General features: G+C 48.6%; 1 protein-coding gene across 3 annotated transcripts; it reads left to right on the plus strand.

The window, feature by feature from the left end:
• The first annotated feature begins 514 nt into the window (after positions 1 to 514).
• Positions 515 to 23704, plus strand: Bag3 (BAG cochaperone 3). Of its 3 annotated transcripts, XM_051193123.1 has the most exons (5): positions 515 to 609; positions 955 to 1250; positions 16978 to 17307; positions 18954 to 19355; positions 22689 to 23704. In XM_051193123.1, the coding sequence occupies exons 2-5, from the start codon at positions 1065 to 1067 to the stop codon at positions 23496 to 23498; spliced, it is 1728 nt and encodes a 575-aa protein (XP_051049080.1). In that variant the 5' UTR covers positions 515 to 609; positions 955 to 1064; the 3' UTR covers positions 23499 to 23704. The 3 variants fall into 3 exon arrangements, with proteins under 3 accessions (XP_051049080.1, XP_051049081.1, XP_051049079.1); XM_051193124.1 differs by lacking the exon at positions 515 to 609 and having other exon boundaries at positions 689 to 1250; positions 22692 to 23704; XM_051193122.1 differs by lacking the exon at positions 515 to 609 and having other exon boundaries at positions 690 to 1250.
• Positions 23705 to 27557: the final 3853 nt, after the last annotated feature.

A 27557-nucleotide genomic window follows, 5' to 3' on the forward strand; every position in this document is an offset into this window, starting at 1 on the left:
CCTGGGAACTAGGAAGGCAATATGATTGCCATTTAAACAAAATTGCAGGGTTTGGTTCGATCCTTACTTTCCAAATTAGAGTCCACCTTTACCATTAAACACAAAAACAAACAACAAACCTACTGCAAATCCCAGAGAATATAAATTTTAAGGCTAGTCACTGGAAAAAAGTGTACGAGAGAAGGTCAAGAGCAGGTTTTCAAAGCAGGCAAATGAGTTTCAACAGTTCTTTCTTTCTATCTTTCTTTATTTCCTTCCTTCCTTCCTTCCTTCCTTCCTTCCTTCCTTCCTTCCTTCCTTCCTTCCTTCTTTCTTTTTCTTTTTTTGTGACGTCAGATCAGCATTCCAGAACTCCTCGGAACAGTCTCAGAGTCCTTGAGAGAAAGTTATTAAAACGTCACCGCAGGACGCCAATGTCCCGGAGTATTAGCATTCTTGGGCGGAGGGGCGGACAAGACTTTTCGAGCTTAAAGATGATTTAGTCCCTCCTCAGAGGCGGGGCCACAGTCACCAGGCCCTGGGACTGCCAGGCCCGGGACACCCCACGCGGACCGAAGGAGTGGCGGGGACTTCGGAGATCAAAACCGCCTTGGACGCACAAGGACACTGGTGCGCATCCATCCATCGTGAGGCCGCCAGGCCCCGGGACGCACAAGGGACAGCTGCTGGGAGGGGTAGGAGGAGAGGACAAGGAGGAGGAGGGACGGGTGACAAATCCCCGCCTCCGATCCCGCCCACGGTCCCGCCCTGCCGCGATTATAGCCGATGACTCAGGGCGGAGCTCCACATCCAACCCCCGGCGGCCGCCAAGTTCTCTGGATGGGACCAGAAGTTTCTATCCGGCCAGTTGCTGCCTTCGCTTTATCTCCTCCTTCCCCTTTGGCAGCAAGAAGGCTATTTCCAGACGCTTCCACCCCTCTCCGGCCACGTCATCCAGTCCTTTAATTCATAAAGGTGCCCGGCGCCGGCTTCCCGGACACGTCGGCGACGGAGAGGTGCCCGCACTCCACGACCTCGTGACCCGCGCGCCCTAGCTCCGCGCCCCGGGCGGACCCCGACCCAGCATGAGCGCCGCAACCCAGTCTCCCGTGGTGCAGATGGCGTCAGGCAACGGAGCCGGTGACCGAGACCCCCTACCCCCGGGCTGGGAGATCAAGATCGACCCGCAGACCGGCTGGCCCTTCTTCGTGGACCACAACAGTCGCACCACGACGTGGAACGACCCGCGCGTGCCTCCCGAAGGCCCCAAGGTGAGTCGGGCTCGCGGTCCCACCTCGACGGTGAAGCGGCCGGGTCACCCCGCCCCGCGCCCTGCTGCGCCAGGAAAGTCTCTGCCCGAACCCTCCCCGGACAGGCGTCGGGCCCTGGGGGAGACTCGGGAGAGGTGGCCTTGGAGGGTAGCCAGCGAGGTGCGACCCGCAAAGTGACATCGGGTGGTTTTCAACAGCTTCTTGCGAAGGGCAAAGGACGAAGGGCCGGCGGCCGGAGCTGCGGTGCGCCCGGTCCCAGGGAGAGGCGACCGGCCGGATGAGTGGCTGAGGCCCAGGCCTGGCCCGGCCGCAGCCTTTCTGTCCCGCAGCCTCACGTGCTGAGACCCTCGGCTCCCTCCGGTGCTGGTGGCACCCGGCCCAGGGATTTCACCTTCAAGTTCCTTTTTGTCTTTGGCTTTGCTGGATCTCAGGCATGGAGTGACTCAATAGGCTCGGGTAAATAAGTTATTTTCCCCCTATATTTAAAATTAAATTTGTATTATTGATTGGAACAGCTTTCAGTTGAGGGTACGCTGATGCTGCTACTGTCTCCCTTATTTTTAAGGATACTCTGACAGTTTCAAAACTAGAGATCAGACAGTGCCTCGCATACTTAACCATTGCCTCACACTGGAGAGAAAGAGAATGTATTTTTAATGGCGTAATTCTTCCTTGTTATTATCCAATTAAAATACTCGAAGTTTGTTACCAGAAACAGCTGAGGAGTCTTGTGAACACAGCAGGTGTAAGCTTCATTTATGTACATTCAGGCATGCGTATTTCAACATCAAGAGCAAGAAAATTTGAAAATAATGAATTTGAAACGAAGCCTGGCATGCATGGTCTTACAGGCCTATTACCCCAACACTCAGGAGGCTGAGGTGGGAGGGTCTTGAATTCAAGGCCAGCACTGGCTACATAGCCAGGGTCTGTCTCAAAAAGTAATACTTAATTAAATTTGGAATGAAGCCAGCCTGTGCTGCAAAATAAGATCCGTCCTTGGAAAAACAATTAAATTTTGAACAAAATGCTTAAAAATACAAATTTAGGTAGGATTTTAAATATATCATTAAGAAAAGGCATACTTAGCATACTAATCAGTAATAATTTATGTAAGTTTGATCTTTTCCAAATGAAAAGTTTGGTAAAATAAGTACACTTAAAGACTCTAACATGGGCCTGGCATGATGATGTACACCTTTAATCCCAACACTCAGGAAGCAGAGCCAGGGTGATCACTGAGTTCAAGGCCAGCTTGGTCTATAGAGAAACCTTTCCTCAAACAAACAGCCAGGCATTGGTTGCCCATGCCTTTAATTCTAGCACTTGGGAGGCAGAGGTAGGCTGGTCTCTGTGTTCGAAACCAGCCTAATTTACAAAGTTCCAGGGCAGGTTCCAAAGCAATACAGAGAAACCCTGTCTTGAAAAACCAAAACAAACAAACAAAACAACACCAATAAAAAACCAACCCAAAAACCTATTGCTGTGTAAAGAAAATAAAAGCAGTAAAAGTTGATATATTATTTGGAATTTTTAAAAACTCACCACATTCGAAATGGGCATAATTGCATGTATCTTGTGTGTGTGTGTGTGTGTGTGTGTGTGTGTATGTCTAGTCCACCCATTACTGGGTAAAATGTTCTCTTTTGGAACTAGCCCACTTCAGACTGCATAGAGAGTCCTCAGGAGACCCACTGTATGACGGCTGTATTTTGAGACCCTCCTTCTTATAACTACAAGAAGCATCACAAGTTTAGGCATGTCCATGCTGGTGCTCAACCAGCAAGTGGGATTATTTATTTATTAGTTTTTCGAGACAGGGATTCTCTATGTAGCCCTGACTGTTCTGGAACTCACTTTGTAGACCAGGCTGGCCTCAGACACACAAGAGATCCATGTGCTTCGGCCTCCCAAGTGCTGGGATCAAAGGTATGCACCACCACTTACAAGTTGGGATCTTGCTGTAGCTACTAGGTAGATACTTTAGACTGGGTTTTCTAAAATCTGTGCGAGGTAAAACACAAAACAGTGTTCTTAACCAAACAAAGTGCAAAATACTAAATCAGATGCCTTAGGCTTGAAAAAAACTGAAAAATTTCCCCATTACAGTTTTTAACTTGAAAGGTCCTTAATCATGTCCTGCTGCCTTGTGTAACAGAAATGCAGAGAATTCTAGTGTTTCTGAAGGTCACCCATGTAGCACCAATAGCAAAGAGAGAGCCAAGTGGACTGACCAATAAGAAATTACAAGTGACTTTGAATCTTTATGAAACTGGAGCATACTGACTCTGCTGTGCTTGCCAGGATTTTGATGGTGGGTTGTGACTAACTCAGGAGAAGGGAGGGTTTCCTTTACCAAATTAATTACTTTGAGATAGACATGCCAGTGTGGTAGAAAGCATAAGGAGAAAATGAGCATTTCTGCCTGGGAGCCAAGTCCCTCAAGCTGTGCTTGCCTGAGTCTGGGCTTCACAACTTTCAAACCCATGCTTTAGTCACAGATGGTCACAGAACATCCCTGTGACTGGGGCAGTTCCACTTACAAGTCGCACCGTACTGTAGGCTACAAACTGGGAAAACCTTTACTATTTTATATTGGAAATCGGTTTCTTTATTTTGTCTATGTATGCCTGGGTGTACGGGTGCCCTCAAAGCCCAAAAGAGTGTTGGATTCCCTGGAGCCAACTTGTGGATGTTGGGAATTGAACTTGGGTCCTCTTGGAGAACGGAAGGCACTCCTAACTGCCCAGCCATCACTCCAGCCCCTGAAATAGGTTTCTTGAAGCGCAAGGGGAAGGAGCTATAGCTGGGAGTCACTACGAGACCCTCAGAGTATATTCACCTCGGGTGGGAGATGCTTATTAGTCAATAAAGATCCCTGAGAAGACAAAGTTTCAAGACTGCATCAACAACATAAATGGCTAGTGGTTTTCTTCTTTCCGTGAAGGACTCATCTTTATTGGCTTTCGGTGATGAGACTTCTCAGTGTTGACTTTTGTTTTCTCTGAAGTGGTTGTGGCAAATCTCCTGCCCCTGTCTTTATAGTAAACAGGTCATGGACGTATCCTGTGGCCTGTTCCAACTTGAGCAATGATGTCTGCATCTAAGCAGCCACACTGGCCTTCATCTTATTTTTCTGCACACTTTCCCACTGATTGGGGGAGGTCCACACCAGCCAAGACCCCTTTTTCTGTAGAGAGGTTAGTGCTCACTTTGTGGGTACCCTAGAGTGTTGGTCCCTTACTTAGGCAGATTGCCCTCCTTCATGGAGCAGAGCTGTTCACTTCTGTGGATCTGGGGGCTCACCAGCCTTGCAGTCTCCAGAGTTCTTGTCTGTCTTTTGTAATTCAGTTTAACTTTGTGTTTGTGTGGCACACACATCATGGTGTCCACTCTGTAGAGGTGAGAGGACAACTTGATGGAAGCGTGTAACATGTGGGTTCTTGGGACGGAACTCAGGCTTGGTGGTAGGTGCCTTCCAGGGGAGCATTTTAAGACTATGTACGCTAAGGGGCTGGACAGATGGTCCCGTAGTTAATTGCACTGGCTGCTCTTGCAGAAGACCTGGGTTTAATTTCCAGCACCCACATCACATGGCTCACTCCAGTTCCACAGACATATATGTAAACACTCAAAAATAAAACAAAAATAGTAAATCTTTAAAAAATGCACATTGTAGTTACTTGACCCAATCTATTTCCACCCCATGTTGAGTCTGAATTGCCCAGGAGTAAATTCAGAGAACTTTCTGGCCCTTCTGATTCTGCCACCTTGGTCTTGAAAGCCACAATGGCCCCATTTGGCATGGGGGAGGAGGCATCTGCTTCACAGCTGGCCTGCCAACACTCCTGGTATTTGACTGCTGGAGGTGGTATGCCTAGGGAGCCTAGATACCCTCACAGTACCAGGGTGGTCGTGGCCGTGGCCAGAGACCTCCCTCTACCCCAGGCCTGAGCTTTTGCCTCCTTTCTGCCTTCTAGCATCTCACTTCCTTGGGCAGATTGTACTTAGTTCTGTGAGTTAGCAGAAAATTGGAAATGTTTTTTGAATTATGATTGAAGTGGAAAGACCCATTTATTCTCCTTCAGGCTCAACAGAGTCTCCTGTTCTAAAGATGAGATCATTTTGCTCTTTCTACATCTATTGCAGGCCACCGCACTTCCTAGCAGAGTCAGGAAATGAGTGGCTGCCCCCCCCCCCTTTCCAGCAATCTGCAGTCAGGGCTGGAAAGTGGTTTGTTGGGAGTGGATCGGGAGCCCGGCCATGTGCCTTAGGAGGGTGTTCATCCAAGACCTTCATTTTCCCTCTGAAGAACAGCCTGTATGTTTGGCTTGCACAAGAACTGACGGCACCTCCCAGGACACAGTTTGTCCCCCATTTTGTGAAGTAGATTTGTCCTTTATGAGGGTTAGAGTCTACACAGGAGAACTGTGGCAGTGGTTGACATTAGCCAGGGCTGAGAAAGCTTAAAATGTTGGATGCTGTCAGGGCTGGTGGTGAGTCAGAAAACTTCATACCACCCGTGAGTCTTGATTAGCACTGCCCCTGTTCCTGGAATGGCACATGGTTTCCTTATATAAACCACTCTACATGTTTATTACTGTTTATCAGCATTTAAAGTTTTTGTTCTGGTATCTTCCATCCAAAATAGGAAGCCATACATAATCTAGACATGTTCTTTTCTTTCTTCTTCGTCATGTTCTAATTTGGTCTTAAATATATGAGAGGCCTTGTGAAAAAAATCTGAGAACTGAACAAGGCTCCTGTAGACTTTAGTAGCATCAGGCACTGAAGGCAATCCTCATTCCCCTCCCCCACCTTCTTCCCCCTTGCTGTCCTCCAGCCCCTTCCCCCTGCTTTGCACTTTGAGAATTCACCACATAAATCTACTGCTGCCTTAGACCTTAGGGATGTCTAGCCAGGCACCAGATCTCTTCATTTCACACATGAGCAGAAGCTGAACTTTGTCCACCATCTGGCGCGCGCGTGTGTGTGTGTGTGTGTGTGTGTGTGTGTGTGTGTGTGTGTGAGAGAGAGAGAGAGAGAGAGAGAGAGAGAGAGAGAGAGAGAGAGAGAGAGCTGATGTTACAACATCCTCACTTATTTCTATGAAATGTATCTTTGGGACCTTGGTAGCTTTGGGGGAAGCCAGGCAGTGTGTATGTGTGTTGGATATGGATGCGTGCTTTTAAAAACCTTGTCTCTTTAAATACTCCAGACACTGAAGCAAAAACTATTCCATGACGCAGAGGGATGTACCTAGCCTGTGGCTCCATAGAAAGGCTGGCCTGTCATTCCTGCTCCTGGTCCTGTAGAAGTGTCAGGCACATTTATTTACTTGCCTCATGTCTCTCGGGCCAGAAGCAGACTACCTCTGCTCTAGATAGACGCCACACTGCTCTAACTGCATTTGCTAAGTGGTAGACTCTCTTGCTTTGCCTCCCCTCACCCCCAACCCTGTTGAGCATTCCAGGCAGAGTCATGGCATCTCAGCCTCTCCTTGTCTAGCTGAATCTGTGGGTAATGCTTCAACAGAAGTGTAAACAGGAATGTTTAGCACAACCCTGTTGTCCCTAGGTTCCCAGATGTCCCCAGGTCTGTCCCTTTAGTCACTGATCTGATCTGTGAGGAGGTCAGTGCTGACTCCCTGAGTTCATCCTTTCAGGTCTGGAGGAGCTGTTTTGTTCCCACCAGTGACACAGCATCTTCATCAGGTCTGTAGGGAGGGGCAGGGAGTCGACAGCCAGACACTGCAGATCCAGGACAGACAGCGGTGGTGGCTCTGGCAAAGCAATCTAATTATTTTTTCTTGTGGCTGGCAGGAACATCAGACACCACATATTATACAAAATTCTTTACTGTCTATCCAGAACCACCTAGAATCACAGATTGCTGCCAGTCTCATCAGGAGGAAGCCCATCAACCCATCAGTTTTCCAGCACAGAGCTGTGCAGGGCCGTGTCCTTCAAACTGAGGTTTTCTGCTGAAAATGCTTTAGGATTTTCTTGGAAAGCAAGTCTTCCTGTTCCAAAGGCACTTCTTCAGTATTCACCCAAGTAGAAGTGTAGGGATGACTTTCCTGGGTTATTCAGAAATGTCTCTCTTGGACACAGAATGAATAAGTAAGGAATGGATAGTTTCGAAAAGCCAGTGGTGGGAGAATTAGAAGGCAGCTCGCTCAGTGTGTAGAAGAAAAGGCTTTGTGGCTGGTTCACCTTTCCAGGTTAGCTCATCAGGCCTTGCATCTAAGCAAGGTCCCCTCATCTGTGAGGCACAGCTGTGTTGTCCCTCTGTAGCACCCCTGTGCCTGGTGATGGTGAAGTCTTAGAGCCAGGGTGACTCAGAATGGAGCCCGGAATTTTTGCTTGCTGGTCCTGCCCTGGCTGGGCCAATGACTCAGCATAGCTGGCGCTCCCTGACTTGGAGAGCACCCAAACTAAGTCTCAGTCCAGGAGGAGTGGGATGATGAAGGAGTGGCAGGCAGGTGGCCGGGAAAAAGTTGTGTGCCCGGCCTTGCCACCAGACAAACCTGGGTTCTGGAGGTCTCAAGCAAACTGCACATCCTCCATTAGCCTGTTTCTTCTGTCAGAGGACCCCTCTTAACAAGGTTGAGAGAATCAAAGGAGGTAGTGTGTGGAGGTTGCTTCCTTCAAAGCTAGAGCTGAAGCCTACGTATTGTTCCTACAGATGCTTACCATGAAGTAGGAAGGTCTTTGTAGATAGCATCCAGCTGACCCTCCCATTCAGCAGATCAGCTGCACGTGGGTCTATCAGACAACAGACAGGCCTGAAGTCTTGTCTCTCAGAGGCTTGTCCCAAATGTAGCTGTTTTCCCTTGGCTAGTGTCCAGACAGCCCTCAGAACCCTGACCAGGGCTTCCTGTGCTGCTGTGTGGGTTGTGTTCAGGTACACAGTAGCTTGGGACACAGGGAATCAGAAGAAGGTTCAGGCACCTTCTGGGGCCTCCATCAGGAGTCTTTGCTCCTAGGGCCTGTTGTCCTTGTATTGGGGACAGAGAAGAGAGAGGACAATACATTGTGCTGAACTGAACACTTTATTATTCTACCCTGATTCCTTGAGAATCCTGAGAACAATGCAAGGCAGGAACCAGGAAGAAGCCTGGCTCATGGCAGGGATTTAGTGGCCGGGAGTGTTAATGTCAGGAGAAAGGCCCTGTGACAAGACCATTGTGTTTACCTTCTTGGGAAGGCTGGGAAATGCTTCAGGTACAAGGAGGTCTCTCATGATCCTTTTAAATTCAGTGTGCTTCCCAGAGTGGAGACTCTGGTACTTTTCCATCTGCATTGATTAAAGCAAGTAGCCTTTCTTTTTCTTTTTTCCCCAAGAGGAAGTAAGTACTTGATCTTCTCTGAAGCTGTGAGTTTAGGAGCTGAGTGTCTCTTGATTAGGCTTCTGCATATAGCTGCTCACCAGCTTCCCATGTGACTTGAGATCCATCCCATTCCTTTATCTCTGATGGAAAACCAGAGGAAGGTTCCAGGGCTTGGGGAAGGGGGGAGGCTGGAGCTGGTTGTGGGTCCCAGCACACTCTCCCATTAGCAGGGGAGATAACCAGCAACCAATGATGGTTACACTTGTCCTCAGACCAGGTGTGGGCTCTTCTGACGGATCCAGTAAGAATGTTGAGGAGGTAGCAGCCGATGCTTTGGTCCCAAGCCAACCTTTGTGTAACCTGGCCTAGCCTGGCTTTCCTCCCCTCTGTCTCTGGATGTGTGACCGAGCTCCATTCCATGCATTTATACTAGGTTTCCCAGCAGTGAGTTTTTCTGGGTGTAAGCCCCAGCCCCAAGTAGCTGACTACCCTCTTTGAAAGAAGAACTTGGTAACTCAGGGCTCAGGTTTTTAGGACACTTATTTTGCCCTGTTTACTTCCAAGTTAATTCTCAGTGTAGACCTTGGCATTCTTCCTAACTAGTCTCTTAAGACTGAGATAAAAAGGCTTCTTCTAGCTCTAACAGATTTATTACCAAGCTGGTAAGACCCACCAAGGAACTAGGCTTTGTAATGGTAGGTCCAACCTCTTAGTCCATCAGTAACTGTGGAATGATGACACATGATTGTAGCTCAGCTCAGTGTTTATAGACTTTATCATGCCTTATTCCATTAACGTCTTTCAGTAACAGCCAGTTGAGATGGCACATGCCTATAATCCCTACATAAGAGGTAGGAAGATCATGAGTTCAAGACCATCCTCAGGTACATAGTTAGTTCAAGGCCAATCCAAACTACATGAAAACATATTTAAAACACAACAAAAACCTTTAGACCCCCATGGAAGATGAGGGAACATTTATGGCAGGGACACAGTCTGTTGTAGTCTGTGTTGTCCAAGGCTAATGAGCTGCAGGGAAGGCTTGGGACCCAGGGTGGCAGCTTATATATAGACCAGGGCTCATGCCCATTTCTTCTTATTTATTTGGACACAGCTGCAAAGACAAGCAGTGCAGGTTTCATCTTCTAAATCACATAGGGACATCCCTTTTATTAATCCTAGGATAAAGTGTATCTTTTTTTGTTTGTTTGGTTTTGGTTTTTGATACAGGGCTTCTCTGTGTAACAGTCCTGGCTTCCTGGAACTCACTTTGTAGACCAGGCTGGCCCCAAACTCACAGAGATCCATATGCCTCCGCCTCCTGAGTGCTAGGATTAAAGGCCTGTGCCACCATGCCAGACTGATACAACTGGCATGTCAGCCGGCCTCTGATCACTTATGGCTCATGACCTATGACTCTCGCGGTTTTGTGGTCAACACACAGCCCTAATATCTTTTCTCTTAATGACTTATTTGTAATCCAGTGCCACGGGAGGGCACTGGACCCTTTCTAGCTGGAATCTAGCTATTGTGAGACACCAGAATGGGAGCTGGGAACCTAACCCTGGTCCTCTGCAGTGGCTGACTATGTGCAGTCTTCTGAACCGTCTCCTCAGAAGTACTGTGAATGGACTTGAGTGGCGTGTGCCTCGGGCTTCTGATCTAAATTTCCCTCAGAATCTCTTAAGCCCTCCAGAAGCATAGAGATCCAGTGTCACAACTCTGGAGTAAGAGAATTTTGAGCTTGGCTCCCAGAATGCATGGCTGCTTGGGTATCACATCCCATAATGAGTCATTTATGTGGCCTATTGGACCAAACAGAAAGCTGTGATGGATCACTGAAGCTCAGGTGACTGCCCAGGGAAGGTTTTGTTGTAGCTACCCCACCTGATAGATAGAGGCGAGCCAAGCCGATTCATTTCTGCCCGGGTCCTGGTGCCACCAGGAGTCCCACAGCTTCTCTTTCAAACCTCTGTCTTTTACATCGGTGTTAGAAGTTATAAGGTATTGTTAGTAAAGCTCAACAGCTGACCTGGGTGAAAGCTCTTCTGGCCTAAAAACCCAGTTAATAGAAACTGTGTTCTACTTAAAACTCCAGGGCTGGAGTTGGAAGTGCTGATAGCCGCCATTGCTGCTGTTACCATAGCAATAGGAACTGGTGTTAAGTGGCAAGCCCACTTCATTAAGAGCCAGGATTGGGGGCCCATTTCCAGGGTTCAGAGGGCACCAGCTATGTATGGTTGGGTTGAGGCCTGCTCTTCATTCTGCCCTGTGAAACTGAGTGTGCCAGCTAATGATTTGCTGAGTACCCACCTAAAAGGCACCTGAGAACTGTTCTTCCAACTCTGCTCCTATTAGGAGCACCCAGTGCAGGTGGGGGTGGCTTTCATTTCAGCCTTGTCTTAATTTGGGACGTAAAACTTTGGGGTACCTTGAGTTCAGCGATTTCTGACAAATTAAGGCTGCTTGTGGCGATATGGCTATAGATGAGTCCAGCAATTTTTGGTACTTACCTCTCACCAGCCCTCTCACCCAAGTTTGCTTGGGATGAGCGTAGAGCTGTCATCATTTTTATTTTTTCTGGGTGTTCCATTGGTCCTCTGCAGCCTCAGAACCAATACTCAGTAGAATATTTCTGGGCCTTCCTGTATTTTATAAATAAAAACTGGGCTCTAAGGAGGGGGTTCAGGCTACTCATGTGATGTAACACATGGGTGGGGCAGGAAGCAGCCAAGCGAAATCTTTTTGTCAGTAATTTGTCCCCTTTGTACAGACCTGCAGACAAGCCCATCTCTCAATGAGCTCAGAGCCTACCTTCAGGCTTTCTCTAATAGTAATATCTAAAAGGGCACATTTTGGCGCATTTAGTATTTTTTTTCCTGATTTTTTTTTTTTTCTAGCCATCTCATGGAGTTGTTTGGTATCCTAAGATAGCCTCAGGATTTTAATATTTGCAATAATGTTTGCAATAAACAGACAGAGTAAACTTAGCTCATTCATTTATAAATTAATGCAGTAAGATAAGTGAAAGTCAACCCCGAGGCTCATTTCCTAATTAGAGTTAGTATGCCTTCCTGATGTCTTCACCAAAGACAGGGATAATGAACTGGGCTGCAGGGAGGTCACCAGGAAGAGGTAAAGATTTGCAGGCATCTGCTTGGTAACTGTGCTTGTGCCCAGACCCTGTTATGTGATGACACATGGTGGGGAAGATTCCTGGGGTCCCCATTGCAGTCAGGATGGTGGAGGTGGTGAGTCTTCCCTGAAAGATGCTGGTATGACCCCAAGTCACCTGTGGATTGAGCTTGACCTTGAGAATAGCTCTGAGTGAACTGAAGATACATTTAAATGGTATCTAAGGCAGTTTACAAATATTACACATTCTCTTGACAGACAAACAGACACACACACACACACACACACACACACACACACACACACACGTTGTCATGAGAACAGCACGGGTTAGAATGAACCCTGCATCTCTTCCAAGCAGTGCTTTTTTTCTTATTGAAAACAGGTTTTGCTATTGAGACTCGATTAGGTAGAGTCAGATCATGAACAAAGTCAAGACCCTCCAGTGCGCACCTCGCTCTGGCTGAAGTTATTGTTGAAGTAGATGTGTTCTTGGCCTATGCTGTGAAGTCAACTGGTTTTTCAAATACTTTTTTCCAAACAAACCTAACAGAGGGTTAGAGGGGAGCCTGGAACTTCTTTCGGGCGCAGGACTTCTTGATGATGACGGGTGGGTGACTGATTCACACAAGCTCCGAACTACAAGGAAAAGCAGCCTTGGGCCAGGCTTACCTGGCCGCCCATCCCTGGTCCAGCTGAGCCAGCCAGCAGAGCCACTTGCAGTTGACTCCAAGCTCAAGGCCAGAGTCTGTCTTGGTGGAGGTTCCTGCTTTTCCTCATGCTGCTACAAGGGCTTCCCACCTCCTGCTGCTCACTTCTCTACCCCTGTTTGCCTCCCACCGTCTCTGCCCTGCATGACCCCCCCCCCCACTCCTCATTCATCTCTGGCTTCTTCTTACAAGTCTTGCTGTGACTTAGTCCCTCCTTGGTTCCTCCTGTCTTGTTGAGGTGTCTGCTGATAACCCTCTACCTCCAGTCTCATCCTCCACAGTTTAGCATCTTCTCATGATCACCACAGCCCTTCCTCCCTGGGCCCAGACCTAACACTTCTGGAAAGACTCAGGTTACATGTTGCCTCACCTGTCTAGGTCCCTGTGTGAGCTGGATGGGGCTTCCCCCTTCTCTCCCTTTGCCTTTCCAATTGAGGTACAGAACATGCAAGGTCTTCAGTGCCTTTGATCCAAGGGCTGCCCCTAGAAGAAGCCCCCATATCAGGCCTGTCTGTGAGGGGAGGGGCATAGGGTGGCGAGGTGAGTGAGCTGTGACAGGAATGGGCAATAAGGGGCTGTAGGAAAGTGTAGTGTTTGGTGGTGTATGTATACATATACACCACCCCGATGCAGAGAATGTTTTAACTCAAGGTTCCTTCCAGAACCTTCCAAGCTACTTTCATAGGTGACCACATGTAGATTTCTGCCACATCAGTTAGGTTTGTTCTTGACTGGGTTCCTTAGATACTTTGCGGTCCCTTGTGTCTCTTTAGGGAGGGAACCCTGATTTGTTCTGGGCCTTCTGCACATCCCTCTTAAGTGTGTCATATAAAACTTCATCCAAGGGGCTTCAGAGATGGCTCAGCAGTTATGACTGCCTACTGTTTTTACAGAGGACCCGTATCCCATTCCCAGCACCTCACCTGCCTGTAACCACAGCTCAAAGGGATCTGATGCCATCTTCTTGCCTCCCACGTACTCAACCTTTTTTAAAGGCCAGGTGTGGGGGTACACACATTTAATCCCAGTGGAGGCAACCAGATCTGAGTTCAGGGCCAGCCTGGGACATGTAGTGAATTTCAGTCTTAAAAACAAACAAACAAAACAACTCAGGCCTAGAGGGATCTCTCAGCAGAGAACTAGTGGTTGATTCCCAGAATCCACATGGCAGCCCACAACTGTCTGTAACTTCAGTGTCTGGTGATCCAGTGTTTTCCTCTGGCCTCTGAGGATACTGTACATTCATGGTACACATTCATGCAAGGAAAACATTTAAACATGGGGGGGGGGGGCTCAGAAAGCAAGGCCTGGCGTCATACCTGCAATCCCTGTACCCTGGTGGCTCAAGCAAAAGCAGAAGTTTGAGGCCAGCCTGAGCTAGATACATATAAGGCCCTGTCACAAACAAACAATCTCACCATAGTTTTATAAGGAGCTTGTTGCCTGCTTTGTTTTATAGAAAAGGAAAGGGAATTATCCATGCTCACTGAACCGTTAACTAACTGTGGTAAAAATGAGCTAGTCTCCACTGTAGGAAAGCCCCCACGTGTCCCTTATACCTCAGCCACTCCTGCTTTTTGGGTAAATGTGATTCCTTTTGTTTCATGCATTAACTTACCTAGTTTTTGAACAGGCTCTCATGAAGTCCAGGCTGCCCTCAAACTCAATGTGTAGCTGGAGATGACCTTGAACTTGTGATCATCCTGCCTCTGCCTTGCAAGCACTGGGATTATAAGTGTGCACCACTGTATCTGGTTTTATATGACACTTGGCATTGACTCCAGGATTTCCTGCTTGCTAGGCCAGCGCTCTATCAAGTCTGTGATCAGCTATCCCTAGCTCTTTTGCTTGGCTTACAAATCCTTATTTGCAAAGGTCATATTTTATTGGTTTGATGACTCCTGGGGCTCATCTGAGTGGTGTCTTGATGTCCACTGGAAGTTTTAGATAAGGCTAGCTCAGGCCTAGCTCTGAAGAGTAAGCAGTGATGGAGGCTCTCTCTGTTCATGCCAGAAGAAACAGTGTCACAGGCAATTCCCCAAAACAGATGACAGGACTATGCAAATTTCGATTTCAACTGCAAAGAAGGGTGCCTACCCCAGTGAGTGGACACATCGCTTAGAAAATGTGTTATAGCAGGGTTCTTGGGTTGTGTCCCGCCAGCTCCCCATGGTCCATGCCTCATGGCCAGAATTGGGTTCTGTCTGTGAGGCCTGGATCTACTCCCAGCTCTTGGGTGACCTGAGAGTTAAGCAGGCTAAAATAATGCTGGTATTCTGAGCACGTGGGTATTCTAATCTGAGAGTACTAAGTGCCTGTTCTACCCCTCTCCCCAAGGACACAGTGACACCCTTGCCTTTTCTTTATTTTGGAGGCCCTGCAGGGGCAAGGTCTGAGCAGGTGAGAGGCAGTGAGTGAGCTTGAAAGGGCCACATTCCAAGGCCAGCCACCTGGTGCCCAGACCTGTGTATAAATATAAAGCATGGCAGAATTAATGGCCTTCTCATTCAGAATTCAAACCAGCTGTCCTTAGTTTATCTGTTCTTAGCTTTTGCCCAGTTCTGCAGCTATAGAAATTACACTCTGACCTCAGATTCCTAGCTTTTGGCGTTTGTTTGCTATTCCGAAGACTACCTCACTGAGGAAGGCTCACTCTCCTAAGTACCGACCTACTTGGATATGTGCAAGTGACACAGCACAGCTCCCCTGTTTGTGGAAGGACTCTTCTGCTTAGGAGGCTAAATTGGAGGCTAAGTTGCTCAGCCGCTGATTGGAGAGAGATGCCATTGCCCAGTGAGTGGCTGGCCGGCCTCAGTGTCTGAAATAAGATCTTCCCCAGAGCTCTGTACATCTGGAACTTGGCCTTCTCAAGGGTCCCAAAATAGCCAGGCCTCTCTAAAGGGACAACTTTGTGAGAGGACATGAGAAGGACCCCCAACTGCTTTTTGCCCAAACAGGATTTACTGTATTGCAGAGGGGGAATTGCTCTATGGTACTTGTTAAAGCACGGCAAGGAGCATTTATTGGAACCACTGACATAGACGATGCTGCTGTTGCTGTGGGGAGAGATGCACAGCTGATCACAGACAAGACACAGGGTGGGGTATGTGGACAGAAAAGTCACTCAAAGGAGAAAGCTGCTCAAAGGCAAAGGGGCCTTGCAGAATTCTCACAAGTCAACGGTGGTCAGACATCTGTCTCCTGGGAAGGACTGGAGGTGGGGTAGAACTGCGAACCTGATCAGATAGCCACAGTGGTGGGCTAGGAAGGAGGGTTTCTGGTTGACCTGGCTTAGCTATTCTTTTGCAGTAACTGGATTTTACAAGGAAACACACAGATGGGCTATAAAGTCTAGCCAGGCAGACTCGTATGAGTTGGCCTTGTGAGACTGGCACAATTAATCCCCATGTTTTGTTCTCCTCTTGTAGCACTTCTACATGCCTGTGTTGTATCTCTCTTTCTTGCAGCTTGTTCTAAAAATATTTCCAAGGAGCTAGCCCCTGAAAGGCATGCATAGCACACAAACGTACATGCTTCTTCAGAAAGTTATGTTTTGTGTTTGGATCAAATGCAAACTGTGTGGTTGGGAAACACGAGAGCTTTGTTGGAAGCTTAGATGTTTTGGGACACTCTAGTAGTTTAGAGTTGAGTCTTCCTGGGATCATCTCCTGGTTTCAGTCTCTGAAGATTGGCAGGAGCCGTTAGCTGCTGTCTGCTGTCCCCCAGTGCAGGGGGGGGGGACCTGTCTCCCCACTGTGGGAGAGTGAGACCCCTTGTCAGGAATTATGCTGGCCTGACCCTGTCACTTGGTAGAATGCACTCAGGCAGTAACCTGGTCAGCCCAGGGGTCCATGATTGATTGCGTAGTCTGCACGATGGTGCAAAGGACCTCTTTGAAAGAAAGACCCCTGCGCACTTAGCTCTCTTCCCGCTCTTTCTTTCCTGCTGTTTCCCTGGGGCAGATAGGACTTGTCCTGTCTCCCTCTTCTCTTCTGTCCTCTGCCTCTGTGTCTCTTTACCTCTTTTCCATTTCCTTCTCCCCCTTTCCCTTTCTAATATAAAACTTAAGGTCTGTCTGCCTGGCGTGTTTGTTCCCTACCTCTCACCCTTACCTGCTATGGAATCCACCATGGTCCCTCTCGCTTTATCATAACATTGATTATCATAACACTCCTTTTGTGCTTCAAACTGATATTGTGACTTCCAGATGCGGTTCATTTTTTTTTTTTTTTTTTTTTTTTTCTCCTGAGACGGGTTTAATTATATAGCCCTGGCTAGCCTGCAATTCACTATGTAGACCAAGATGCCCGCGCAAAGTCAGAGATCTTCTCGATCTGCCTCTCAAGTCCTGGGACTAAATCGTAAATTGTTGGTCGCATAGCAGTCTCTGGGAATCTAGAAAAAGCAGAGCCAGTGGAACAGGCTGGCCTGTCTGACCTGTGCAGCCCAAGTCACTCTGGAGGATCAGTGCCTTCGGTACCGCCGTTCCCTCTCAGGGGCTCTCTGCCCTGTTTCTAACCAGTCTCTGTTTCTCCTTACTTTGTTTTAGGAAACTGCATCCTCTGCCAATGGCCCTAATCGTGAAGGCTCCAGGCTGCTGGCCGCTAGGGAAGGCCACTCCATATACCCCCAGCTCCGACCAGGCTACATTCCCATTCCTGTCCTCCACGAAGGCTCTGAAAATCGGCAGCCACACCTTTTCCATGCCTACTCCCAGCCTGGGGTGCAGCGATTTCGAACCGAGGCAGCAGCGGCTGCTCCTCAGAGGTCCCAGTCCCCTCTGCGTGGCGGCATGACAGAAACTGCCCAGCCAGATAAACAGTGTGCACAGGTGCCCACAACTGCAGCTCCTCAGCCCCCGGCTGCCCATGGACCTGAGGTGAGAGGCCTGGCTGATGCCGGGTACCTGGTAGTACATAGGGCTCTGGGCCCCGCCTGCTGCACCTGTGGGTCCTTCATTGCAGAGACAGTTTGGCAGTTTCATATTGTTCCCTGTCTTACACCTGTGTTTTTCAGGTGGCCTGGCTTATTTTTGTAGTAAAAGAATTGGCAGCTGCATGTCAAATGCATAGAGGTAGAGAGGCAGCACAGCTGGGAGCAGCTGCCTGGCCTCCTGGGTCAGTGCTCTCAGCTCACACGGGGCTCTCTGTTTCAGAGAGCCCAAAGTTATTCTGTTCAGTCCTTCCAGGTACACACCATCCATTTGGACCTGTGCTGGGGATGAAGTCAGGTCGGCGTCTCTGTCTTCAGAGTGTGCCACTGAAGGAAACACAGCTTAAGTCAGAAGGGCAACAGCTTTAGACTTGGGCTTGAGCCCTGAAGCTCAGCACTGCGAGATGCGTTAATAGTGAAAGAATATAGCTCGTCCGGTTCTGAGCTGAGATTTGTGACCAGCAGACCTGGTAGGGTTCCTAAGCAGTTAAGCCCTCTTCACCCTCCTGTCTTCAGCTCATCCCCTGGGTCCTCGGCATTGTTCTTGATAGATGCCCCTATTGTATTGGCACCCTGATTGCCTCTCCACTCCTACATCTGCTCGACTTCACCAGCCTGGGGTGAAAAGTCTTAGTCATGTGGGATACTGGAGGTCTCCCCTTCCTTGGAGATGCGGTTGCTAGGTTTGTAAAGTTTCTACAGTATATAAGTCAATACAGCACATTGGTTAGATAGAGATCTTACAAATTTTTAGTGGCGAGCCACCTGAAGAGCCATCTTCTTCACTTTCTAGAAGACTGAAAAGTAGATTAGAAGAGAAAGGGACCTGGCCTGCACCTAGACACAGGCAGCTCCCAGATGTTCCACTGCATTCTCCAGTGAGAGGTTAGGAAGTGAGGAGACATAACATCCAGAGAGTGGGCCACGCCCTTCCTGTGCACACTGCTGCCTGCCGAGACAAGTGCACAGAGGTATTCAGTCCAGTGAGGCGGGCAGGCGGGCAGGCGGGCAGGCGGGCAGGCGGGCAGGCGGGCAGGCGGGCAGGCGGGCAGGCGGGCAGGCGGGCAGGCGGGCAGGCGGGCAGGCGGGCAGGCGGGCAGGCGGGCAGGCGGGCAGGCGGGCAGGCGGGCAGGCGGGCAGGCGGGCAGGCGGGCAGGCGGGCAGGCGGGCAGGCGGGCAGGCGGGCAGGCGGGCAGGCGGGCAGTCCTTTTCTCATAGTTCAGGTGAAGCTCAGAACTGTTGAGCTTTCAAGTGTTTGAACCTGGGCCTTTTTGTGTCAGAGGTCCGGGAGCCTTGTGCATACTAGGCAAGTGCTCTCCCATTGAGCTTCATCCCCAGCCCATTTGGTCTCAATACCATATTTGTTAAGTGAGGGAGTACTGGAGATTGAAACCAGGACCCCAGACAAACTGAGCGCTTACTCCATCACAGAGGGACACAGAAAGACAGCCCTTATCTTCACATTTTGAAAATGGAAATGTTTATAGTGGGAAGGCTTTGGGAAATGTGTTGTCCTGGCCAGGTGGTGCCTGATGGAGTGCCAGGACAGCAGGGTCATTAATGGTACCATGCTCTGCCCTTTGTCTCTTGCAGCGGTCTCAATCTCCAGCTGCCTCTGACTGCTCATCCTCGTCCTCCTCAGCCAGCCTGCCCTCCTCCAGCAGGAGCAGTCTGGGTAGCCACCAGCTTCCCCGGGGCTACATACCAATCCCTGTGATACATGAGCAGAACATCACCCGGCCGGCAGCCCAGCCCTCCTTCCATCAAGCCCAGAAGACCCACTACCCAGCTCAGCAGGGTGAATACCAGACCCACCAGCCTGTGTACCACAAGATCCAGGGGGATGACTGGGAGCCCCGGCCTCTTCGGGCAGCATCCCCATTCAGGTCACAGGTCCGAGGTGCATCCAGCCGGGAAGGCTCTCCAGCCAGAAGCAGCACACCAGTTCACTCCCCGTCACCCATCCGTGTGCACACTGTGGTTGACAGGCCTCAGGTATGGAGTCAGTGGCTGACAGAAATTCAGGGGGCTGTAGCAGGCTGAGGGGTTCTGCGGGTGCCATGGGCTACTTCAAAGTGCTCCCTAGAAGCATAGGCACAGCTAGAGAAAAGCAGAATTCTAGAAGTTGCTGGTCCTTGATGAAAACACAGGACAGAGACTGTTGTACCATCAGTACTTTGCATAGCTAGACCTGTTCCATAAAACACCTGCACAGTCCCCCAAACCCCTGCCCTCCAAGGGGTTAGCCCAGGTATCCCTTTACTTTCTCCTTTCTCCCCATGCCTTGCATGAGTCCCTTAGGGTCCAGCACCTGATTATTTCATGCATTCCACATGGTCCTCAACAAGGGACCATGTCTGACACATTCTCTCCCTTTACAGTGGGGTACTGTGGTGCTTGGCTGATGCAGTAGTGGAAAGCTACCCTGGTCTGGATATCATGGGTTACCCTGCTCATCCTCCTGGGAAGCTGGGGAGAGATGTTATTGAAACTGAAAAGTCTGCAGCTTAGAGGCAGGACACTCGGTGTCCTTGGCCTCTGCTGGCTGCAACATGAGCAGGTGCATTATCACCACAGTTTTAAAAGGAAATCTCCTACAAGCAGTGATAGTATCCAAGTCCCTTGAAACAGAAAACCCTCATCTTTTTGATGCTTCTGCATGTGTGTGGTGTGCATGCATGCATGGATATGATACATGTTTTATGTATGTACAGGCATGTCCTTATGGAAGCCTATGGTTGCCGAGAGGCGTCTTCGGCTCTTCACCTTTCATACTGAGGCAGGGTCTCTCACTTGAACACAGAGCTCGCCAGTACAACTAGTCTAGCTAGCCAACATGCTTTGGGGGTACCTTCTCTCTGCCTCCTGGGCACTGGGGTTACAGGTTACAGGTGGACCACCACACCCATCCAAACTGTTACATGGCCCTGGGGATCCAATCTGGTCCTCACTTGTGTGCAACAGGTATTTGGCCTGCTGAGTCATCCAGAACTGTCTTTAGTTTTTTTATATTTGGAAAATAATTTCAGCCTTTAGAAGACTTGTGAGACTCATACAGAGAAGTCCCAGGTCCTTCATCCATGCTCCCTACTCTGTTTTGTTAATAAGTCTCTCAAGCAACCCAGGCTGGCTGTATAGCTGAGAATGATTTTAATTTCTGATCCTCCTGTTTCTGTTTCCCTAGTGCAGGATGTACTACTGTGTTGGGTTCATGTGCTGGTATCAAACCCAGCCCCTTTTTACACACTAGTCAAACACTAGCAACTGAGTTACATCCCTGGTACCCATCCCCCCCCACAACCCCTCCCCCCCCCCACTTGCTTGCTGCTCTCACTTTCTGTCGCTTTTTTTTTTTTTTTTCCTGTGTCATCTACTCTTTAACTATAAGAGAAGTACTTGCAAATGCCATGCCCCTTTACTCCTGAATACTTCGGCAAATGTTTTCCCTAAGGAACACAACCATAGTATAATGGCCGGATTCCAGAAATGTAATGTTCTTGCAGTAGTGTTATCCCGTATACTTTAGATTTCCTTTCTAGCACTTTCCCATTTTGGGATCTGAGCCAGGATTGCAAAGGTTGCTTTTAGACGTCACTTCTCTTTAGACTCTGGAACTGTTCCCCAGCCTCTCGATGTTCATGACCTTGACATTTCTGAAGAGCTTGGGACGCCCTTTCCTAAGTATTTCTCCTTACCCAGCCTTCCATTGCTTTTAAAACCCGAAGTGGAGGGTGGTTGTGTGGAGACATGATGAGTGGTGAGGGCTGATGTTGGGCAAGAGGCATTTGGAGGAAAAGGAGCTTACCAGTGAGATAGCCGTGCCACTCAGGACCCACACTTGGATTCCCAGGAAAGGGAGCCCGAGTGTGGTGAGAATTTCCCTCAAGCCTGCCCTGTGTATCCTGTAATCAGTAGGGAGCATTTAACCCTAGTTTGACCTCTGATGAACTTGATGCTTTTGGATTTTTTTCGAGACAGGGTTTCTCTGTGTAGCTCTGGCTGTCCTGGCACTCTCTCTGTAGACCAGGCTGGCCTCTAACTCACAGGGATCCACCTGCTTCTGCCTCCTGAGTGCTGAGATTAAAGGCGTGTGCTGCCACCACCACCCAGCTGGTAGCCTTTCTCTTAGACCTTGTGCAAAGAGCCATTTTTAGAGCTTTCAAGGATTTGACTTACATTAAAGTAGTATTAATATTTTTACGTGGGGTGAGAATAGTGCAACATTTCTCCCCAGTGGATGAAACCGGGGCATGAGAGGGTTAGAGTCCAGCTATTCATTTAGATGCCGGTAGAGCCCTGCTCAGTTCCCATTTGGAGCATAGTTCATACTTTAAAAATATGACCATGACCTCCAGTCCCTGGAAGGACCATGCAGCCACACGCCAGGGTAGCTATTGTATCACAGCAGAGCATCAGCTTGCAGGGGCCAGACTCTTCCAGGGTTAACTATTTTGAGCATCTTGCTTATTCTCAAAAAGCAAACAAACAAAACAAAACAAAAACTGGACTGAGCAGAAACCACTAGGCTGTTAAAATTCTGGAACAGGCTTTTGAAAGGTCACCCATGAGGGTACAGCAGGGACAGGCTGGACCTGAGGCAGTGTCTCTGGCCGAGGGCTGAGTTGGAGTCACTCAGAAAATTCTGAGCAAACCCTGTGAGCAGCCAGCATGCTGTTTCACTTTTGAGAATTATAGTGGCTTGCTTTTTCTTGCCATAGGAATATCATCACAGAAAACAACCAGGAAATAAGCTAACCATTGGAGGCTTAGCAGATAATTTAGTCACTATGATTAATACCCAGTTTGTTATTTGGCTATTGGCTGACCTTAAAAACAATCTCATTATGGGCCTAGAGAGCTGGCTCAGCAGTTAAGAGCACTTGTTTCCCAGCACCAAGGTAGAGTACCCCATAACTGCCCGTAATTCCAGCTTCGGGAGATCTGAGTTTCCCAGCAGCCAGGTAGAGTACCCTGTAACTGCCGGTAATTCCAACTCCAGGAGATCTGAGTCCCTCTTCTGGCCTGTAAGGGCACATAACACATACAGGTCGCGTACACATAAATAGAAACAAATAGAAGTCTTTTTTGTGAAAGTTATTTTCTGGGCTCAGTGGGTAAAGAGGAGCTTGCTGTGCAAGTTCCCAGAACTCAGGATGGTGGGAGGATAGAACTCTGCAAGTTGTTCTCCAACACCCACATGGCACACCATGGCACAAGAGTCTGCATACACACACTCAATAAAAAAGTTATCCCCAGTTTTCTTACTGTTTGGTACTGGCTATAAATCATTGCTTGAGACAGCTATTAAAAGTTTGTGTCTTTTCTCAGCAGCCCATGACCCATCGAGAGCCTGCACCTGTCACCCAACCTGAAAACAAAACAGAAAGTCAGCCAGGTCCAGCTGGACCAGATCTCCCTCCTGGACACATCCCTATCCAAGTGATCCGAAAGGAGGCAGACTCTAAGCCTGTTTCTCAGAAGCCACCGCCTCCTGCTGAGAAGGTGGAAGTAAAGGTCTCTGCCCCAATTCCTTGTCCTTCTCCCAGCCCTGCCCCTTCAGCTGTTCCTTCTTCCCCAAAGAATGCAGCTGCAGAACAGAAGGCAGCCCCAAGCCCTGCCCCTGCAGAAGCTGCAGCCCCCAAACCAGAAGCTGAAGCCCCCCCTAAACATCCTGGTGTGCTGAAAGTGGAAGCCATCCTGGAGAAGGTGCAAGGGCTGGAGCAGGCTGTAGACAACTTTGAAGGCAAGAAGACTGATAAAAAGTACCTGATGATCGAAGAGTATCTGACCAAAGAGCTGCTGGCCCTGGATTCTGTAGACCCAGAAGGACGAGCTGATGTGCGCCAGGCCAGGAGAGATGGCGTCAGGAAGGTTCAGACCATCTTGGAAAAACTTGAGCAGAAAGCAATCGATGTCCCAGGTCAAGTACAAGTCTATGAACTCCAGCCCAGCAACCTTGAGTCGGAGCAGCCCCTGCAGGAAATCATAGGCATGGGTGTCCTGGCAGCAGACAATGGTAAGAAGAATCCTGGAAACGAAGATCCACAAACTGAAAGCCAACAGCCAGAAGCCAAAGCAGCCTCGCCTCCAAATCCCAGCAGCACAGCAGACTCAGCTGGCGATCCAGCAGCTCCCTAGGCTCCACTTGGAGCCTTGGGACTGCCAGTGTGCTGTAGAGACTTTTAAGTTGCATGCACTGTGGGACTTGCAGTCAGTTGGTTCTTATTATTCATAGCCGCTTGGTATGCAGTAACTTGGGGTGGAGGGAAAGCACTAACAGAGGGGGCTTTTCTTCTGTATTCTTACCTGTATAAATAAAGAAGTTGCCTGTTTCAGAAGTCTAACCCTGCTGCTTGTTTGAGGGCCCTTTCTGTGCATGAGTACAGTGAGTTAGCCATGGCTGTAAGCTATCTTCCTGCAGCTCTGGACTAAAGGGCTTTTGGGGGATAGGCAGAGACTTACAGGAATATGAAACCCGTTTTTGAGACTTGTTGCCATTTTGATGAGATAATCTTCATCTCGTTACTGAAATCTCTAACTTTAGCTAAATGAGATGTGCAAGGAGCCATAGGAATGTCTGTATGTTGGAATGGCTTTAATGTTACATGGGGAAGGGGGGAATAAAGTAATTATGTAACTCAGAAGGTGGATTTGTGGTTTCTGAAAGTTGTAATAGTGGCACATAGCGTCAAGGTTGTTCTAGGACTGGGCATGGAGCTCAGTGGAGACTTAAGATGGATGCCTATGGCTCACTGGTCAGCCAGTGAGCTCCAGGTTCATTGAGAGACCCTGTCTCATAACTGAGATAGGGAAAGAACACTGGAGGGCAACACCCCATGTTGACCTCTCCGGGCTCTTCACAGAGCTATGTACACACACATACGAAAACACAAAAAAAGATGGTTGCTGACTTTAGTCAAATGATAGATGCATTTATAAGGCGGTTCTGGGATTTGCCAGACTCCTGAGAGAACGAGTCTTGATCTCTCTAGCTGAAACATGTGGGCACTCAGTGCTGTCGGCTCAGGCAGTGGAACATGCTTGCTGTGCTCCTTCAGACAATGCTGTCAACAGTCAAATGCTATGTCTGCGTTTCTACTCACCTAGCCTCAGGCAACACCATGAGGCCGAGATGGTGTACACGTGCATAGAAAGCCAGTTCTCGCTGCTAACAAAGTGCTGTGTAGAGTCTAGGTCACTGGGAGTTGGAAACGTGCTTGGAGTCATGAAGGTATCTTGATTTGCCACTACTGACTAACTGAACTGGATAGGACCAGGTTGGGTTCCTAGAAGCCTTTAGGGTCAGGTGTACTCAGAGGACACTGAGTAGGTTATTTCTATGCCAGTGAATGTAAAGCTCTAGATGGGCTGCAGGGGATGGTTCAGTGTGTAAACGCACATGCCACCAAGTCTAAGAGCCTGAGTTCCATCTCTGGGACCTATGGTAAAGGAGAAAACTGACTCCTACAAGTTGTCCTGTGACCTGAGAGGACACACAGGCCATGACACGCATACACACACAATGTAATAAAATTAAGTGGGCATGGTGGTGCATACCTATCCCAGCATTCAGGAGGCAGAAGCAGCTGGATTCCAAGGACTGCCAAGACTAGAGAGATGGAATCTTTCTCAAAATAAATAAAGCTACACAAAAGGGTCCCAAAATAAAGAGTCTCTTGCTACTCCTCTTGGTTGCTTCCAGAGGTAGAAGAAGGTAAGTTCCTATTGCTGAAGATACCATTCACTTCAAAAACGGGGTCCAGAGTCTCCTAAGCTGGAACTGACCTGAATGCCGCACCCCACATACCCTGCCCCGGACTAGATTTCATGGTATCAGAAGGTGCCATGCATGTTTCCAAAGGAGAGAGGCAACGCACAGTCCTACCCAACTATGATGCCTATGAACCACATCAATGGCCAGCATGGCATGATAACCCTAAGAGTGTAGTAGCGGTACAGATATCTTGGTGGTGACCGACAGCTCTTTAATTAGATTTAAGACCTGCTCAACAAGAGAAAAACCATGCCTGGTACTGGAAACCTACCCAGCTACTCACTGCTAATGATGTCATGCTTCACTAAACCAGCATAACCACTAACTGAATTTTAAGTGTTTGTCTTTCTACCCACAGATAAGTGGTGTTCACCCTTCATCAAGGAAGCTTCTCTGCAAGAGGGAGTCAGCTACAGAATGCCTCAACTGGCCAAAATGCCAACTTGTGGAGCCTAGTCCCAATGGGGATACATCTACAAAGCATTCCCACATCTAAGGCTCAGGGAACATTGCAGAAAATGGGCAAAAAGGTAGTGAGTTAGAGGATCAGGGAATCTTCTGTGAGGTTGTGTCTCCTAGCAGCGTCTTAGTTAGGATTTCTATTGCTGTGAAGAGACACCATGACCATGGCAACTCATATGGAAAACACTTAAATTGAGTGGCTTACAGTTTCATCAGAGGTTCAGTCCATTATTGTGGTGGGACATGGCAGTGTGCAGACATAGTACTGGGGAGGTAGCTGAGAATTCTACATCTTGCTCAGGATACAGGAAGTAGTCTACCTCACTGGGCATGGCATGAGTCTGCCTCCACAGTGACATGCTTCCTCCAGCAAGGCCACACCTCTGCCTAATAGTGCCACTTCCTTTGGGGGATATTTTCTTTCAAACCACCATACCTAGTAATGTCAGAAACTACATCCATAAAGTCTTCCCAACATGACTGCCTACACATGAGCTGAACAAGTACAACACTAATAAACATACCAAAGTGGACAGGGCCCTTGAGGCCTCAGCCCTACACAAAGGACTAAAGGCAGCTAAGGAGTGCTGCGAGTGGCAGAAATAATCTCCCCCGGGAAGAGCGCACCAGCTGGCTATCCAATAACATTAAACAGACTAACAGGTATATTTAGGAATATATATGTATATGAAAGGTTATGAATTTGAAAGTGCAATGGGTATATGGGAAGGTTTAGAGGGAGGAAAAGGAAGGGAGAAATGTGATTATAATCATAAAAGAAAAAAGTAAAATCAAAGTTTGGGAAAGACCATAGCCACCTCCACCCTCACCCTCTGTGGAAATGTGTTCGGTTTTCTGTCTCTTTAAGACGCCCCTCCTCCCCTCCCTGCTGGCCAAATGAGGATGAAAAGGAAGAGAGGGGCCTGAGCTATTGGAACATGTGAGTATGCTGACTTAAGAGCACCAAACTGAGTTCCTCATGACTCTCCTGAGCTTAATATTGGTGACTGACGAGGCTACACAAAAATACACATTGCTGTACTTGCCACTCTTAGCTTGCTGAGAAAGGCTGAAGTCATCCTGATGGGATTCTGCCAGCTTCATTCCTGAGTGAACTCACTTGGGGGAGAACAAGTCAATGTGCCAGTGACTCTAGAAATTCAAATGTAAACAGAGAAAGAAGCCTGCTGAGTGCCCCGCCCCCAGGACTAGAGACCAAACCAGGAGCCTCCTATGTACTTCCACTGAGAGAGAGAGTCCTAGTCTGACCATGTTTGTAAATGAACTAAAGACACTGGGCATTGGTGGCACTCAGGAGGCAGAGGCAGGTGGGTCTCTGTGAGTTCAAGGCCAGCCTGGTCTACAGAGCAAGTTCCAGGGCAGACTCCAAAGCAAAACCCTGTCTCAAAAAATAAAAGAGAATGAACTAAAGCAGAGAAGGACATTACCCAGACACTGAGGCCCCTTGAGTTTTTACTAATATATATATCCTGAGATAATGTGGACATCAAGATGAGGGTTGTCCTAGTCCTGGATCTTGCAAGGAGACCAAGCATACTGCTGGCTACAAGGGGACATAGTTATCTTGGCCCCTAAGGAGTTGGGGAGCAGGTAGCACTGCTGGATATCCGGTATCAGGGGACTTTGACTCCTTTACCTAAACCACAGTACCAGTCAGAGAGTGCTGTATTTAAGAGCACAGGCTGGAGTGGATCCAAGCCCGAATCACAGCTTCGGTGTGCACACCGTTTTGAGACAGTGACCAGTTACAGCGAGTCTTTCTGTCACCAGGTCTAGTGCCCAGTGGGCTATGGTGGCTGGGCAAGTCACTTTTCTCACTGCTGTGACAAAATACCTTACACAAGCAAATTAAGGAAGGGAGAGTCCATTCTAGCTCACACATGCAGGATACAGTCCTTGGTGGAGAAGGCTCGGCAGCAGGTCCTTGAGGTGGCCAATCG

Source organism: Phodopus roborovskii, unplaced genomic scaffold, assembly GCF_943737965.1.
Source record: "Phodopus roborovskii unplaced genomic scaffold, PHOROB, whole genome shotgun sequence".
NCBI lineage: Eukaryota > Metazoa > Chordata > Mammalia > Rodentia > Cricetidae > Phodopus > Phodopus roborovskii.